The sequence below is a fragment of the Anser anser genome (assembly GCF_964211835.1).
Source record: "Anser anser genome assembly, chromosome: 28".
Taxonomy (NCBI): domain Eukaryota; kingdom Metazoa; phylum Chordata; class Aves; order Anseriformes; family Anatidae; genus Anser; species Anser anser.
Genome location: NC_139749.1, coordinates 2,368,968 through 2,387,098, shown reverse-complemented (window position 1 = coordinate 2,387,098; position 18,131 = coordinate 2,368,968). Strand labels below are relative to the sequence as shown.

General features: G+C 44.5%; 2 protein-coding genes across 3 annotated transcripts; one reads left to right on the top strand and one right to left on the bottom strand.

Moving 5' to 3' along the window:
• The first annotated feature begins 4,943 nt into the window (after window positions 1–4,943).
• On the top strand, window positions 4,944–7,020 carry LOC310887678 (uncharacterized protein). Of its 2 annotated transcripts, none has more exons than XM_083813844.1 (2): window positions 4,944–5,051; window positions 6,038–7,020. In XM_083813844.1, the coding sequence occupies exons 1-2, from the start codon at window positions 4,959–4,961 to the stop codon at window positions 6,584–6,586; spliced, it is 642 nt and encodes a 213-aa protein (XP_083669970.1). In that variant the 5' UTR covers window positions 4,944–4,958; the 3' UTR covers window positions 6,587–7,020. The 2 variants fall into 2 exon arrangements, with proteins under 2 accessions (XP_083669970.1, XP_083669971.1); XM_083813845.1 differs by lacking the exon at window positions 4,944–5,051 and adding an exon at window positions 5,648–5,669.
• Window positions 7,021–12,552: 5,532 nt separating this feature from the next.
• Window positions 12,553–16,438, bottom strand: LOC310887674 (uncharacterized protein). Its single transcript, XM_083813839.1, has 2 exons — window positions 16,411–16,438; window positions 12,553–14,567 (listed from the first exon to the last, which is right to left on the bottom strand). Exon 2 carries the CDS (start codon window positions 14,544–14,546, stop codon window positions 13,602–13,604), a length of 945 nt encoding a protein of 314 aa, XP_083669965.1. The 5' UTR covers window positions 14,547–14,567; window positions 16,411–16,438; the 3' UTR covers window positions 12,553–13,601.
• Window positions 16,439–18,131: the final 1,693 nt, after the last annotated feature.

Sequence of the window (18,131 nt, the reverse complement as noted above, 5' to 3'; positions counted from 1 at the left end):
CTTGGCAACAGCTGGCTGCAAGTTTTCCTTCCCTTTTGCACACCCCCAGACTCACACTTCCTCCTTTTAATTTATTCCTAAAAGTCTGATCTCTGCAGAGTGGCAGCTCTTGCTAGAACACATAGCAAGGTCTAAGGCAATAGCCAGGGTTCCCCAGATGATGCCTGGGGATGGGGGTGTTTGTTGTGTGTGTCGAGGAAACACAGCTCTGCCATGGTTCTGAAAGACATTGAAAATGCAGCTGAAGTGCTCCTGAAGCTGGAGGAGCTTAGGGCCAGCTGTGTTTGCGTCCCACAGGCAGAAACAAAATATTCCCTTACTAGCAATGGGTAAAAGAGCCACTAATGAGGGGAAGACAAGCAGGGCTGGGAGACTGCTTGTGCCTTATGACATTGTCACCTGTGCGCAGGAGGTTCTGTCTCAGCCTTTTGCAATCGACTTGCACTTCCTTGTCTCTGGTGGCAATTGGGCAAGTCTCATCAGCTGGGGAGAGCAACATGGATTTGCTCACCACTGAATTCTGCAGAAAGGATAGCAGTATTAGCAGGGTATCTTGGACAATTTTAGTAGCCCTCCATGAACATTTATTGACAAGGATCTGAGTGCTTCCTCCTTAGCACTGTATTTGCTTGCAAAGCTCTCCTCCAGGCATGAGCAACGTCCCCAAGGACTCAAAGTCATGCTGTTCTGCGTGCCAAGGTTGTGTTCTGTGGGTTCCCCGAGTGGAGATGGTGCAGGGTGGGCTCAGAGCCAGCAGCAGCTGCTGCAGGGAGGAAAGATGGGGAGGCAGGTGTGGGGCAGCCAGCCCAGCTGCTGAAGCAGCAACGTGGGCACATCTCTGTCTGCAAGCACCCACTGCCTTCTTTTTAAAGATGCCCCAGAGGCACGAGGCTGGTGACTAACCTGCAATTATCACCGTCTCGCTTTTTCTAGTAGAGGAGATGGACCAATAGTGGGACGTGATAACTCATACCTGGCGGACGTGGCATTGCACGCGGCTGGGGAGATCCGGCCTCGCGCAAATCACCCCACCCTCGTGGCTCTCCTGTTTCCATCCTCCCCTCCCAGTGGGTCGTGGAAGAGCCCAGCTCTCCCTGCTGATTGTGCAGCACTTGTGGGCGCAGGGTCCTTGCCAAGGGCTAAGGCATTGCCTAAGCACAAATGCTGCCCAACAGAAACACCAAAGCAATTGAGGCTTCCTAATCACCCCTCTGTGGAGGTCTGGTTTGACTCCAAGGCTCCTCTAAAACTCACTTAAATGTTCTGTGCAAGCAAATATTACTTTTGCTCCTGCTCCCAAATCCAATGGAACACTCTTCTGGGAAATAAGAAACTGTAGATGGAAAAAAATAACATTCAGAAAAGATTATTCCTTAAAATCTTTCTCTAAGGCATCCTTCTGATTGCCTGAATCTTGCATTATCTTTAATCCTACATATGAACTTGGAAACTCAGTGTTTTAAAAGGATGGGGCCTTTGTAGCAGAGAGCAGACACTTCATTGCTAGGTGGGCATAGCAAGTTTATGCCATAGGACGAGGAACAGAGACCCTTCTTCCTGAACCACTGAAAATTTACACTACCTCTATGAAAGTATCATAAACGTTTGGGAGAAAAGTGAAGTTCAGCATGAACAACTACAGAAGGCCTGCAGTTTTTGCTCTCAGGCAACATGCTCTGAGCTCTAACATGTATTCCTCAGAGATCAGGACACTGCTTTGTTCAGTAAAATAAAAGTCCTAAAGAAATCCAGATTCCCATTCCAAAGTGTTGGGAAATCAGAGCAAATACCTGCAGTAGTCGGAAGGCAAAAGATACAATGGATGAGTTATTTTTTGTCAACCACAGCTAGTTCCTCTTTTTCAGATTTAATTGCATTCAGATGCTCACTTGTCATTCTTCATGGAGCACTCACCTTCCTGAGTAAACAGGAAAAGAGGCGGATAGTGCAGTTTGGGATCCTCTCAGCCCCAGAAGTAATGATGTAATTACTTGATCAAATAGTCCCGAGGGCATGGACTAGACAAGCCACTTGTTTTCATGTGAGGCTAATTGCATTCTGCACTCAGACTCCTGGCATCTCAGCTATGCGAGGATTTCCAAAGCTGGAGCGAGGTCGGGCAGCCTGGGACCGGCCCGCCCTGGAAGCTGCCCTCTGTGCCGTGCATGTTCCCAGTTGTGGTAGGGAATGATGAGAGGGGAAAGTCAGGTGTAATGACGCCAAGGACTTTAAGATTTAATTGCAGCAAAGTGCAGGAATGTCCTGGGAAGGCCTTGCCATGTTGAGAACAGGGGGAGAATCTTTGATTTCTATGAAAATGCTTTGTTCACTCAAATGTGGGTAGTGTACTATATGGGATGTTGCGCATACACAAAGCTTCTTCTAGTACAGGGTCTCATATGAAATCCCCAATGCCAGCCGGTGCTGGATGCAACAGAGGAACAAATCTTACTTACGAAGTTTTTGGGTAAACCAAAGGATTCAAAGAAAGCCACAGGTGTCATACTTTTGACATGTTTAGGAGTTTTTGAAATAGTTATTTTACATTAGCAGAAATCCAGCTAACAGCCCAAAGCAGTGCATACTGAAATAGTTGCACAGGGAAGAATTTCAGTTTAGGAGGTTTCCATCAAAAATTACGACATCTACAGATATTGAAGTTGTGTATTTGTGTTAACAATCACATCTCTGTGACCATGGTGTGTTTCACATCTGCAGGCAAAATTTTTATAGGTATAGGAAGAGATCTCCAGTCTGGATGTGCCACCATCTTTGGTAGCTCTTGGTGGTGAGATATGAGGTCTCTCTTGGATTATTGGGAACCAAGTGTGTTGACTACGCCTTTTTTTTTTTTTTTTTTTACTGATTTCTTCATAAACATTTTTCTGAACACCAGAGTACTTTGCCCAAGGGGCTCCTCTTCTGCAGCACCAGCCAAACCTCTGGGTAGAAGAAGTGTCACTCTGACTCCTTCTGGGATCCAGGAACCTCTTCTTGTTCAGGTTGCTCTCTGCTGTCCTCTTTTCATCAAATAGCTACTCATTGCACCAGCCTCTGCTTCTGCAAGTGAGCTTAATGTCTACCATTTAATTAAGTAGATCCCAGGAGCTGCAGCTTTGGAAAATCATTTCTTTCCAGTTCTTTTGCCAAAGGATGATGGCCGTAAACGGATGTCGCTGTGGAGTCCTGACTCACTGAACTTAATGTGACTAGTCAAATAGCCAAATTGCTCATAAATATAATAGAGATCCACAAATAAGTGTCAATTAAAAATAATAATCCATCCCTCTGGTGTTCCCACATATTACAAATGCAGATCAATTTATATCTCCTAAAATATCTATTTCTCCTGGAAGTTGTTACAATTTCTTGCTAATCAAATATAACAATAGGGTTCACAATAACACACTATAGAAAGGGAGACGTAGAACCAGTCATCACCATTGGTTTCAGAAATGAGCCTGGAGCCCCAGGAAAGCATGAACGGTACAAACCAGGCCAAGAGAACCCCCCCAGCAGGATAAGCGATGGAGGTAGCTGCTGCGAGGGGACCTAGAGGAGCTGGAGGGCAATTGCTGGTATTGCATAGCAGGGTTAGTGCTAGGTGGAGAAGATGGGGAGATGTTTATCCATCAAAATACTAGACACATAAATCTCATCTGGTTGCTCTCAGTATGTTTTATCATCTGTGGGGCCTATTTGTTGCAGTCATGGCTCTTCCTCCTCACCCTGAAGCAGATACGTAACATGAGCAAGACCCACTCTACAAGTCCCTATTCCTGTCATCCAGAAAAGCTGCTGGTGCAAGTCTGGGGGGAAAAAAGGCACATGATGCAGCACGTCTATGCTGCAAATGAAGAGAGGAGTGGAAAGAATGAACAAACCATGAAGTGCTCCCAGGAAGATGCCAAGAGCAATGCAAATCTGCTCACATGAGTTTAGGTCAGGAACTCCAGTTCCCCCATGTAAACACTAGAAAGGAATTGGCGCCGATGCCTGTCATTCTCCAGCAGAACTCCTGATGTCTAGTATAAACAGGATGCACTGCTCATGTTGAATGGATTGTTGCTGTTTTTTTCCGCCCATTCAGCAGTTTTGTAAGTGATCTAGTTGGGGAATTTGGCCACCTAAATGTAGCCCAGTGATCATATTCCACCTCTGTGATTGGAATATCTTGGAGAAATAAAGATTTTCTGTGCTGTGAAGCTGAGTGACATATCACAACTAGGAAAATATTTCAATAGCTAACATGGAGTTCTGGGCCTAAAATCCACTTAAACTGAAGCACTTTACAGTGCTCTGGCAATGAAAAAATAGGCCTTTAAAACGTGTGCCCCTCTGTTTTGCCCCGAATGGCTTGAAGAGGTCCTCAGGGTGACTGGAGTTGTGTCACCATTGGCATTGCCAAGCATGAATGCTGTTAATAGGGCAGCAGTATGGAGAGGAAGGGGCTGGGTGTATTTAATGTTTAAAAAGGTCCTGGAGAAACAGAAACCTCAATATACTGTCGAAATATTGATGGCACACTGTAGCATTAGCTCCCTCTTACCATGAGAATTAGGACAAAAGATTTCTCATAGTAAATCAAATCAATTGCCCATCTTTACTAATAATAGCCATCTGTACTTACTTCATTGAAAATACAACTAAGGTATCATTCAGACATTTAGGAAATAAGGAGTTTAAAATATCCAAGCATACTAAATCTTTTTGGAAAAGCAATTAATGCTGTACCTATCTGATTATTATTTTTTGATTACTGTGTCATTCCCGTTGGGAACCTCATGACTTGGGTATTAGGTGGAAACAGAATTTGCTCAGGATCACATGCCTTGCCTGGAAGAAGGTTTCCATCAAAAATTAGGTTGTAAACAAATATGTAAAGCATGTATAGGTGGAGCTTATTCAAGTTGTTAGTGGTCAGGTGTCCATACCCCTGGGCTCCTTCGTTTCCGGAGATGACGCCACGCAAGCCATATAAAAAGGTTTGCATTTTGATGCCCACATCAGTTCATTTGACTTCTCCCTCACTCACTTGTGTTGGTGAACTGGTAAGTCTTTCTTGGATTTATCAGGGAATAATATGATAACTGTGTTACTCGGTTGTTCTGGTCAAAAGAATATACTAGCTATCACAGGAGAGCTTTGCTTCAATTGTTCCTGTTCCAGGATTTTGTCTTGGGATAGGGGGGAGAAATGTTTGACCCTTTTAGAGTTTGCTCTTCCTTAAGTAGCTTGCAAACATCCTGTCACCTCTTGAGAAACTATCTGTCTCTTATCCTCCTTCATATTCAATCTTCATTAATTTATTTAAACCTCATTAAGTCAGGAAATTATATAAATTACTGGATGCTGCAGAGTAAGACCTGGGACTTCAAAAGAGATGGCTGGGAAGAAGCACTGTCAGTAAGAAGGAAGCTGCAGGACACCTGAGGGCTGCACTGCAGGAGGCATCTGGGAGAAATCAGGATGAGGAATTCAATCAGAAATAGGAGCTGCAGCCTCTGGCCCAACCCTTCCCTTATGAAGGGATAAGCCCATTAATTTTGATGCAACTCCAATGATGAACCACGATATACAGCAGGGAGAGCGTCTGAACTTGTGGTCTTTGGGCTTTATCCTCTGGGATTAGCAGCTCAACATCTACACAAACAGGGATGTGCTCTGTGGTGTGTTTGAGGAACTGAAAAACTGGGGGCTCTGGAACATCTGACGACTTAATTAAGAAAATAAGGAAATAGACTATTTTCACGTTATGGCTTCTTCAAAGTTAAACTGTGTGCAACTGTTAAGGGTTTATGGTTGTAGTTTCTCTAACAGCGATGCTTGCAGGTTCCCAAGAAAGGAATAATCTGGTAGTGCTAGTTGTATGTATTTGAATGCAGAAATCATTCACACATGCAACTTTTCCTAAGAGGCCTCTTCTGAGTCCACCAGCTAACTGCTATTTATGTTTTAAGGGCTTAGGTTGGGAACTGTGGCTTATGGAGAAAAGACAAATGTCCTGATCTTGTCTCTCTCTTGTCTTTGCCTCCAGCTTTGCCAGCACCCCAGAAGGATGTCTTACTACGAGCAGTGCAAGCAGCCCTGCCTGCCCCCTCCCATCTGCGTGCAGAAATGCAACCAGTGTGTGGAGCCCTGCAAAACAGTGTGCGTGGAGCCCTGCAGCAACATCTGCGTGAAGCCATGCTCCACGCAGTGCGTGGAGGTCTGTGCCCCTAAGTGTGTGGAAGTCTGCCCGGCTCCCTGTGCCTCCGAGTGCACCACATGCTGCACCACCCAGTGCGTGGAGCCCTGCAGCACCCAGTGCACCACCCAGTGCACCACCCAGTGCGTGGAGCCCTGCAGCACGCAGTGCGTTGAGGTCTGTCCCCCCACATGCATCGATGCCTGCATAAAGCCCTGTGCCGCCCAGTGCCCGACCCACTGCACCACCCAGTGCGTGGAGCCCTGCATCAGCCAGTGCAGCACCAAGTGTGTGGAGCCCTGCCCGCCGGCATGCGTGGAGGTGTGCGCTAAGAAGTGTGATACATGTGAGACTGTGTGCCTGGAGCCATGCAGCACCGTCTGCTCTCACCCATGCTAATTGCCTTAATTGAATGGGCCTTGCGAGCACCCCCAACACTTTGGTGCATTGCAATATCCACGGGCTCATGAGCATCCATGGAATGAAATACAGATTACAGACCCACCTGCGACGTACCAAGACCTCTCCCGACATGGCTATCCCACATTTTCTTTGACTTGGAAAATATTTCTCTGAATTTTTCCAGCCTGGACCTTTTCTTCCTATGCTACTTCTGCTAGTTCTACCTCAGCGCCTTTTTCTTGGTAACTGCGGTTGGCCATTATTATACCACGGGGCATCTTGGGAGGATATTCTGCAGAGGCTGTGCTGTGAGCAGTTGGTGTTGGAAGATGTCTCCCCTTCTATTCTATAATTCTCATCTTGTCTTTTAATGCATGTCTTCTTGCCTTTCAATGTCTATGTGCAGCAATAAAAATTGACCATCGATGGCATGATGTGTCTTCTGTCTTTCTTTTGTCCCCCAGTTGCTGTGTCTTTGGACCCAAGAACATCTTCCTTTAGTTTCCTTTTAAAAAGCTGGTGTGGCTGTAGAGGATTTGTGTCTAAAATGCAGTGCTGTGAACAGAGAGAGCAAGCATTAAAACGTTGAACAATATTAATACCATAAACAAAACATCAGCTGATGAACACTTTCCTGACAGATATCACAGTTCTGTTCTACCTCAGAGTAATGATACAAAATTATTTTTGATCTTTATGTCTCTGGATTTTGGGGCCAAATCTTAGGAACTGTTAAAACATAAATTTAAGCAGAAGAAAGCCCCAAACCCAAGAGAGAAAGCATTGAAACATACTGGTGGGTTTTTAATTATTTATTTAAATCAATCTGATGGAGATGAAAATGGTATTTTCAGGGAACCTTTCCCACGATCCTCACTGACTAAAGATAGAAAGTAGGGGATTCGGCTTCAGGAGATGAATGTTTTTGTGGTTCAGGAACAGGTCCTAGCCCTGCAAGATTGCAGTTTTGGTCCAAAGTTTGCTGTAGATACTTCGTGCGGCTTTGGGCAAGTCTCGCCGTTGTTATCTATCCATTCCCCATCTGCAACGAGGAGAAGTTACCTCCCCAGCTGATAAAGTAGTTGGCATTTCAGGTTCATTAACACCTGGCAGGGGACAATAATATTTTAATCCACTTACATATGCATCCTCTTTATCTAGAGACACAATTTTGAAACTGAAGGAGGCCCATTGTCTGGATGGATGTTGTACCCATTTAGATGTCGAGTTTTAGAGACAACGCTCCCATTGTCTTACATACCGTGCATGTGACTTGCTTACCTCTGTCTCCATGATGGCCATACAATTTCCATGTCTGGGATGAAGAGAATTATTACCTACCTACTATATCATTATGTCAAGGGTGGAGAAGGACTAATCTAGAAAAGAAAAGAGTTATATTTAGGTGTGTGTAAACACTGTTACCAAATCAGCATCTAATGAAACCTTGTGTGCAGGTGTAGAGAGTTTGACAGTAGATTACTTTTTGTCTTATTTCTGTCAATGCCAAATGGTGATATCATCAAATAGGAATAATAATAGACAAAATACTGTATCTCACTAAGACAAACAAATTCTACACCGGAACATGCCTTCAGTTCAAATAAACAAACCAGTGGTGGACCAGATATTTAACAACAAGAAAGGGGAAGGGGAGACTAAGAACATGCACCTCCAATTCTACTGTTGAACCCAAACCTTTAGGGATCCAACACAGAACTTTGCCATCCACAACCTCACAAATGACTGCTTGCTGCTGCCACATACTTCACATCAATGCCCAGTTTCAGGCATGGAAAATGTCTTAGTCAGGAAGTCATATGCAGCTACTAAGGAGCTCTGTCCCACAGGTTAGTCACCCATAATTGATGTCCAGTCTTCTTCATCCAGATCTATAAGACATGTTAGTCATTTAAAATTTCCTCTCTTTTCTTCTCTCTCCACTGCAAACTCTGGACCAGGCACAGTAATGATAGATGTGAGCACGCTGCTCCAAAAACACTAGAGGAAGTGGACAAAGAGACCTGTTGGACTGTGCTCATCACGCTTCCTGTGCCTGTAGGAACATGTGTTGCAAAACATGTGTTGCCCTGACACATTGCTCTCCTATGCACCTGTGGTTAATGTTGAGCATTGCTAAGGTTCTCCTATACATTTACAAAAATTAATGATGTTCGGTCCATGTTAACCACGCGATCATGAAGACCCCTGGTAAATCAGCAATGAATGGGCGACATTAAGGTGTGGGATTTTCCATTAGCACCTTCTGCTCTCCTACACCCAGTGGAAGCCATGTCCGTCATCTCTTTGCATATCACACCACTATAATGGACACTGGGCTGTAATTCATAGGGCTGAATGTGACCCCACAGGGCATAGCATTGAGGGATTCACAAGGAAGGTTGAACTACCTTTTCCACTAGAGCTAGGAGCAATGTTTCAGTTGAAACAATTTCTCTATTCCTTCCTGGGAAAAAAAAATAAATCAAGAGGACTCTCATTTTTCTCTAACATAGGTCCATCCCCAGAAAAAGAAATCCTGCCACAACCCCAGCAAGCCAAACCCAGTGTTTGTAAATAAGAAGATTTATTTCCATCAGTGAAAAACTAAGGGAAATTCTAAGAAAAGATAAGGGGAAAACTTTCCAATTTCTCAGTAGTATAAAAAGTTTCAGTCCCCTTTTGGGGAAGGAAAATGGAGAAGGACAGAAGCAAGAGCTGAAAACATGGAGTGCCAAATGTAGGCCTGCTGCCCTTCCTGGGAGCCAGGAAGGACGGGTCTCCTGCGTCTAGCTCCAACATATCTCATCCAGACAGAGATCTACCCTGGTGATCACAGACAAAAATTACTGGGGGACACCTAACCTTTATGCAAATGTCTTACTAACTCCAGAGTGAATCTGAGCTGGCCCAGAAAACTGAGTTCAGTTGTGGGATCTTTGCCCAGGGTCGGGACAAGATGAATTAATAATAAATTAGCCAGTTATTACCAGACTGGGTGTGCCTTGCATTAAAAACAACAAATCCCCCGCACCCAAAAGAGGAGGCATCTCTGACAGACCTTGACTGAAGTCCAGGAGTATGGAGGTGTCAGTGGAGCAGGTTCTGGTTGTGAAAGATTCTGGTCATCACATTAATCTGTTGTCATCAACTCCCAGGGCTGACTTCTGAAAGCGTATAAAAGCCTCCTGGTTGGGAGGCTCCTTAAACTAGGTGGCTCTTTCTTCCCTTCCTCCAACAGCAGAAGACGCTAGGTGAGTCTCTTCAAGCAGATTTTGCTCTACAGATCGGGGGTTCTGGTGCTCTGTTATTGGGAAACAGGATGATTTTTCTTCATTTTGTTTCTCTAGTAGCAACTCCAACCCATCTCACTTTCAATTTCACCTCCATGAAGGTGAACACCATATTATGCTATTTTGAGACGGTCTGAGGCTCCATAGTGGCTGGCTGACTCTTTGATTCAGCAAGCCTGTGTTATCCCTCATCATTTTTTCGAGCTGATAAGAATCATTTTGGATAACCATCAGGTATTTTGTATCAGATACCAAAGGATAGCATCCACCAACTCATTGTGCATATGTAGAGTAGCCATGTGCTGATCACCACAGCCTCCTGCATTTCCAGGGGCTCTGTACTTTTTTGTACAAGATGGTAGCAGCACACAGAAGGAGAACAGTTCACCTACGCCTACAGCCAGAGACATGGCTCCTGCTCTAAGGCTTTCTATGGTATTAGCAGAGACGTGGCTGTAGCCAGAAGGGATTGCTGTCAAGCTATTGTCTCTTTCAAAAAACATTTGCAACACAGAAATATCACTGTCTTTTTGCTCCTCTTGCAGCAGTTTTAAATATTGCTCTGAGGTTCTTTATGATCTAAGCATGCTTTCCTTACAATTTGCATTGCTTCTTAATCTGTCACTTGAAATATTCAGAAAACAATGAGCAGAAGGAAAGAAGGAAAAACCCTCTCATTTTTCTCTCCCTCTTCTTCTGTAACCGTTTACCTGTTGGGATCAAAACTTTGTTAGGGCAGTGCTTGCCTCTTATCCTCTTTTATGCTTATATACAGTTATGCCCCAAGGCCTCAGCAGAGTGGCTGAGCACCGTAGAACCCACACAAGAAGTGTGGGGAAGCTAAAACAAACTGGAGTCACAAACAAAATTTGTGTGAACAGCAGCATCCTAAGTGATTTCCAAGTATTTTTTTGTTTGATTGTTTGTTTGTTTCTGTTGTTACTTATTTACTTATTTATTTATTTATTTATCTATCGTGTTTTTACTGGTAGAATTAGATTTTAAAGGCTTTTCATTCTTAGCTTGATATCAAGGCTGAAGAACTGACTGAAACCTTAATATCAAGAAAGGAGAATTGTGTTGGGCTCAATTTAACTGGAATGGCACCTTGTTTTTCTTCCAGGTTTAGCCAAAATGTCTTCCCACCAGCAGAAACAGCAGCAGCAAATGCCTTCAAAATGCCAGGAAAAGTGTCCTCCAAAGTGTGTGGAGCAATGCCAGCCTCCAAAAGGACAAGCCAAGTGTCCTGTGAAGAGCATTCCGCAGCAGCAGCAGCAGCAGCAATGCCCAAAGCAGAAGTAGCACTAACAGCAATGGCTACGAAGTGCTGTGGAAGAGGCAAATGCATTTTTCCAAGCTCTCCCTCTGCCTGTTAGCTCTGCCAGAATAGCTGGGAATTTGCAACACACCTTCTTTGTTTGCAGGCAGAAATCATGTTACAAAGAGATGCAATTAATTATCTCGGATTTATTCACCTTCTACTATAAATATGTCACGGGGGCATTTCCTTCTGATCTTTAATTTGGGACATGCTGCAATAAAATTGTAATTGACCTCATTATTTGCTGCCTGATATTTTTGTGCTTTACTTGTGTCGTTCATTCTCTTTTGATTTCTTTTAGTAGTCAAAGAATCACCTTTAAGCATACACATACATATAGGGCTCACATACACTTGGGCCCATGTACATTTGCCTTCCAGATTTCCCATGGAGGAAATTGCATTCTCAGACATTGAATATTTATGTAGGGATTATAAAATCGTGCAAGTGTTTTTCACCCTGAACTGGAGCAAACTAAGGAAACTTGGTGTTCTGCAAGGTATAATATTGTGAAGTACGTTCCTGTGGAATCTATCAAAGCAATTAATTGTGAATTTGAGTCCCAGATATACTATAACTGCTGAGAGAAAAACAGTCTTTGGAAGTTCTTAACACTGAAAGGAAGCTTTTGCTTGCTCAGAAAGAATATTTTAAGTTCTAAAAGAATCAGAAATGGGATTTTGAATGTTGCCATTTCTCAGCAGGAAATACTGGCTCAGATAATTGATTTCCAGCCAGCTGTATGGCAAGGTGGGGGAGGAAAATTATCATAAAGGCAGAAGCTGTTGAATGCTATGAGAGTGGTGTCTCGCAGACAGACACAAATCTGCTCTGCAAACCAGAAGCCGTGTGTCTCAGAGTGATTCTGTGATCAGACGATGAGGTTGGCTGTATCTAACCCATCTAGCAAGTACAGGGCCAAACTAGCGAGATCACATTGCTCCTGGCTCATCTGAAGTGTGGGAAAAGCTTGTCTGCCTGTGCTTGCAACCCTCCTGATGGGCACACCCATGCCTTCTGCCTGCTGGAGGTCACGGGGTGGCTGTGAATGTGTTTAAATTGGGCAGACTGAGCACTGGGATAGCTGGGCATAAGCTGGTGCCCTGTGTCCTGCTTTGGGATGGGGTGTCTTGCAGAGAGCTGTGTCAGTGCTATTAATTAGTGTTTCTGTGCAATCAGCCATCCCCTGGCTGGTACAGCCAAGGGGCTCTTGCAGGTGCCTGGAGGAGAGGAACAGAAGATCCAGGGTCCTCTGCAAGCACCCAAGTTTCTGAGTCCCAATTTGCCTGGTTTTCAGCCTAAAAAGTGAGCGATTTGCAAGCTGAGACTCCTTGTCCTCTTCATAAGCAGAAGATATTACAAGTATCCACAATTCAGTATTCAAAGTCATTTTTATTGTTGATTTTCACAGTGAAATAAACCTGGATACAATATCAGCCTAAAATAATTAGCGTTAAGCACCAAACACATACGCAACAGCACTGTGTGGTGAAATATGTTCCAGGGTGTAATTCTGACAGCACCGTGTGTGCCGCCTCCTTTATCCTGTCTAACAGCTGGAAGCCATGCATGAGGTTAAACTATTTCAAAACATGTCTGGGTTGCATTTAATTATCTATATCTTTTCCATAAATACTCTCAGCTCAAGCTGCTCTTTACACATCCTAGAAAATCAGAGGCGAGCTCTCTCAGGAAAGCGCTGATGACTACCAGCTCAGCTAAGCAGATAATTAAGAGGTGATGGCTCTTTTGTAAAAATCTTTCCTTTCCTCTAGCTGAATGTATTTTTTTTATTGCATAAAATATTTAGCACTGTGGATTCATGATTCAGAAAGCCTTCTTGCCATCAACCAGAACCCCTTAGCGGCAGGTTCTGCAGAAAACTCAAATCCTATTATTAATAGGCAAAAGCCTTAAATGCAAGGTGGGAGATGGCATTTGCATGCAGGGAGCTGGGGGGGGAGGGGGGGGTTGTTGCATGAAAACCAGGAGGCAGTGTGCAGGTCTGCAGGATGAGCTGGCTCATTGGGTTGAGTTCAAACACTTAGCTTAATGAACCCTGGCTCCAGCCTGCCATCATGCTCTTCGGTTTCTCTCCAGGTGTTTGAAAGCCATGAATGGTTGGGAGAGGGCAGAGATTCAGGTTGCTGGAAAGTCGAATGCACATGCCTACACCACCACTCGAAGCCTTCCTATCTATTGACAGTCCTGATGTGTCGGTTAGTGTGTGGCTGTTAGTATGGGATAACACTAGCGTTAGTGGGGGGAGTTGGGAGCTGTGCTTCTTAACAGAAATTCTGCGGTGAAAAGGGTGTTGGAAAATGACCTTTGTGAGACAAGGGGAGAGGAGGTCTTGCATCCTGCTTCTCTCTTCAGGGCTTCCCTTGTCAGCTGCAAGTTACTTCTGCATCAGTGGCCACTGGTTGGGCTGCTTCACCTGCTGCTGCTCGATGGGAGGATGCTTCTCGGGAAGGGAGCACTGCTCCGGCTCAGGGGTCGGCACCGGGATCTCCTTGCACTCCTGCTTCTCCTGGGCACATGGTTCAGGGTCAGAGCATTGAACAGGGACAGGCACCGGGATCTCCTTGCACTCCTGCTCCTCCTGGGGACATGGGGTGGGCACTGGGATCTCTTTGCACTCCTGCCTCACCTGAGGACATGGTTCAGGGTCAGAGCATTGAACAGGGACAGGCTTCGGGATCTCCTTGCACTCCTGCTTCTCCTGGGGACATGGTGCAGGGTCAGGGACAGGCACAGGGACCTCCTTGCATTCCTGCTTCTCCTGGGGACATGGTGCAGGTTCAGGGCATTGAACGGGAGTTGGCACAGGGATCTCCTTGCACTCCTGCTTCTCCTGGGGACATGGTGCAGGGTCAGGGCTTGGAACAGGGACTGGCACGGGGATCTCTTTGCATTCTTGCTTCTCCTGGGGACATGGTGCAGGTTCAGGGCAGATAACAAGGGTGGGCTCTGGCATCTCTTTGCATTCTGATTTCTCCTGGGAGCATGAAATAGGCTCAGGGTGTGATACAGGAGGGAAAGTTGGTGGTAGCTTGGTTTGCTGCTGCTGCTGCTGTTCCTGGGGTGGACACTCAGGTATTACGACCACTGGTGCTTCTCCCTTGTCTGGTTCCACCAAGGGTGCTTGCAATGGCTCTGTTTTCTCTGGGCACTGTACCACAACTACTGGGGTTGGGTCTGGGACTTGGACTTCAGGTTGCTGCTGTGGACATGGGACCTGCTCAGGGCATGGAACTGGCTCTTGGCTTTGCTTTGGAATCGTTTTGCTCAGGCCAGGTGGGAGGGTGATTTCCTGCTTGCACTGCGTCTGATTCAAAGACATCTTTGCAGGAAACAAGATTATCTGAAAGAAATGTCAGAGCGTTATTGTGTCTGCTAAATGAACTCCAATGGGATAAGGATGAAACAATTATAAGAAACATTAATCATCTGCAACAGTAAAGTTCTCTTAGCTTGCCCTCAGTTACCCAATGTAGGCTGGCTCAGAAGGAATTATGATTTGCTGTTTCTTTTTCATCCTGTCTTTCAGCTCCTGCTCTGACTCTACCTTATCTTGTTCCTCCTTTCAGTTCTGCAATGTGGGACAGCCCTGTCAGGTCTAACAGAGATGGAGTCACTCCTTTGAACTTGGAGCTGATTTACATTTCAGAGCTATTCCGCCTGTTGCTTAGCCCTTCCCAACGTGTTAACTCCCTTTCATTTCTTTCCTGGGGGACTGATGAGAGGAGCTGGAAAATAACAGATTTTCTGGTTTGATAGAAGTTTCAGAAAGTCAAAATAATAATAATAATAATAATAATAATAAAAACGATGCTGAAGACAAGCATTTAAAGCATGTGGTATTTCAAAAAGTAGAAGAATATAAATCTGGGGCCAACAGAATATTCCACACTGAAAAAAATGAAATACTTAATTTGATTTTGCCCATTTTGAAATGGTTTCCAGATTTTTCTTGGAATTCAAAAAATGAGGTGCTAAGGCCCCAGGGTGGACCTCCTCAGTAAGCTAATGTATTTCTGTAGTATTGAGGGCCTTTACAGTAACTATGTAATAGGCCAACTCCACCTTTTGGTATTGCTATCACTCACTTCACTAATGATGCAATGGACTTGAGGCTACCTGTGTCACGGTCCTGCTAACTGTCATGGAAAAAATTAGCAGTGGTGATGCTGTCCTACATTTCTGGATTATCATGGCCATTAAGGATGCATGTAGCTTGCATGAATCAGAATAATCAGGAGGGATTTCTTCTCCCAAGGTCATTAATATGCAACAGGCCAAATGATTTTTCCTAACAATTTATGAAACTCCCTCTCTTTGGTGTGCTGCTGAAGGTAGGACCAGGTTTGGCTGGCCTCGTGCTGTGTCTCTGGCAATTCCTATGCTGCTCTTTTTCTAAAGTCAATCTAAGAGCACAAATAAAAGGTTAGAACCATGGAAGCATGAATTGGAAAGGGTATTTCTAAGTCCTATCCACAAAGGAATGGAGCCAACACAGGTCAAGTGAGTGTGTGCAAGTTTGTTCTCCCTTCCCCACTGCACCTGCCCCTCTTAGCACATCTTTAAAGCAAATTCATTCCTCTCTTTCCCATCCTCCTAGATCATCTAGATCAGTGTCTGGTGTCTCTTGCTATTTCCTTTATAAGGATATGATAGCATCTTAAGTCCAATTAATATATTGGTTAGCAGGAATGACAAAGCTCAAGAGGGATATTTTCACCTTTCTGCTCCGTACAGTCCCTCGTAATCACAGATCTGTCTTTTCCAAATACAATTCTTCGATTAAAGTTTTTAAAACATTCATGTTATAAATAGAAGAATCATAGAAAGTGGGTTTAGATTGAACTTTAGGAGGCCATTTAAACTTTCTCCTTCCCTGAAGGCAGGATCAGTTATACTTAAACCAATATAATTTTATCTAATCTCTGCTTCAGAAAGGATCTAATTTAGTACTTGACTATCCTCAGATTTACACACAATCTGAACTTGCCTTGCAGAGTCATCCCCAGCCTACTTGTACTACCCCAATGCCAACAATTTCTCTCCCTTGTAGGAATCCTTTGCATATTCAAAGGTATCAAATAAAACGCTTCTTTAAAGACTCTGCCTACACTAAACCTCAGTAAAATTACAACCAGCAATAAAATTATAGGCATCACAAAAAGGATCAGTATTCTCTGACTTACCCAACCAGTCAACAGGGTGAAGCGTGAAGTCGAGCGGATGGTGGAGCATGGAGATTTGAGAACTTTTATACGGTTTCAAAGCCCTGCCTTCTGGGAATGAGTCCTCCTAGGTAATGAGCTCATTCTTTCACAACTGCTGTTGTGCATTTCCTCCACAGACTTGTTTTACACGTAGGCAGTGTGAAGAGACAGCTTTTGGTGCAGAATGCATTTTAATCCTGATTCTGACTAATCCGATTTACAAAAAACTTTCTCTGTGAATAAAGGTCATAGCCTCCAGTTAATACAGCCATTGCAGAGCCCACCGAGATCAGGGGTCTTGATGTGGTGTCAGCCAATGTGGTTCCACTTCAGCCCATGCAGCTGAGTCATTTCATACCAGCTAATGGTCTTGCCCCCACTTCTTTGGATGTCTTTGTGGTTTAAGACTGGGGGACTAATCTCGACTTCTCTCACCTCCTTTTCATCAATGAATTCTCTAAAGTGACTTTTTTTGTGATTCTATCAGAGCATGATGGATGGGTTTGCTTTTTTCCCATTAAGATCTTTACAGATTTCATTCTTCTTTCATTTCAAAACAGATCATTTTGAATGCATATTATTGTCTATGGTGCAGAAGATTTAGCTCCCACCTATCCAAACATGACAGAATAGGGAGTTGAGTTTATCTCCATACATCATGTGAAAAGTAAAGGGACTTCTAACGGCATACAAAATTTATCACACCCCAATGGAACCAGGACATTGGGCTGCTTTGGTGCTAGGACAGCACTTGAAAAGATGTTTCAATATACCTGTGAAATTAAGGGAGCTGGTAGTGTATGCAGTGTATTCTCTTAACATAATTCCATGTAAAAAGTCTTTTGAGTGAAAACAGTTCACTGATTGTTATCCTCAACATCTCAAGAAGCTGTTGGGATATAAGTCACAGACCTCACTGCTGATGCTAGGATTATTTTCATCAGCAGAGAAGACGTGTCCCACACAGAGGTGAATTTCATCATATTTGGTTGTCTTGGGACTATCTTTGTCCTGTCTCCTCGATTTTACCAGAGCTTTTATCAGCACACGCACTACAGATGCAATCGTTGCAACAGGCTGAGCTGGTACCCGACGTTGGTTGGGGTTCCTGGGGTGCAAATATAAAAACTGCTTCTAGCTGTGGTGTAACTTCCTCTGCTGATAGTTGTTTAGTAACTGAAGGACAGAACACCTGGATTTGAGACCACATCTTCTTTTCCCATGGCGTGACTTCACCCATGCAACTTCCCTTCTTACCTCACTGCAGGTGGGGCCCTGCCTTGCTGGTGTCAGGCTGGCCCTGGAACCTGCTTCGTTTTGGTTGCCTTTGCTAGCAAGGGGAACATCCCAATCTGGTGCCTACCCTCAGCGAAGGCCTCACCTCACTGCTGCAGCTGCTGCTCTGCTGGCACAAATTGTGGTTGTAGGTCTGGTGAAGGCAGGAACTAGGACACTTTCCAGCATTGGAGAACCTGCCCGTCTGCTTTCTAGGTAGCATCAGGCGTCGCGGTTATCAACATAGCCTTTCTGCTGAGGTTTGCTTTAGGACCTCAACCCTGCGGAGCAGGGCTAAAGTCAGGGGGAATATAGCAAGGGGGAATAAGCTCAGACTCATAAAAAACATATTTTGTAATGCACCTGTTGGCCTGCAGAGGACAGACCAGCTGGGTTCAGAAGAAGACGGTGCAAGTCATTAGATC

Excerpts from the sequence above, each read along its gene's own strand:
- LOC310887674 (XM_083813839.1), bottom strand. The coding sequence starts at position 14,546 with ATGTCTTTGAATCAGACGCAGTGCAAGCAGGAAATCACCCTCCCACCT.
- LOC310887678 (XM_083813844.1), top strand. The coding sequence starts at position 4,959 with ATGACGCCACGCAAGCCATATAAAAAGGTTTGCATTTTGATGCCCACA. Across the intron at positions 5,052-6,037 it reads TCACTTGTGTTGGTGAACTG|CTTTGCCAGCACCCCAGAAG; the intron begins GTAAGTCTTTCT and ends CTTTGCCTCCAG.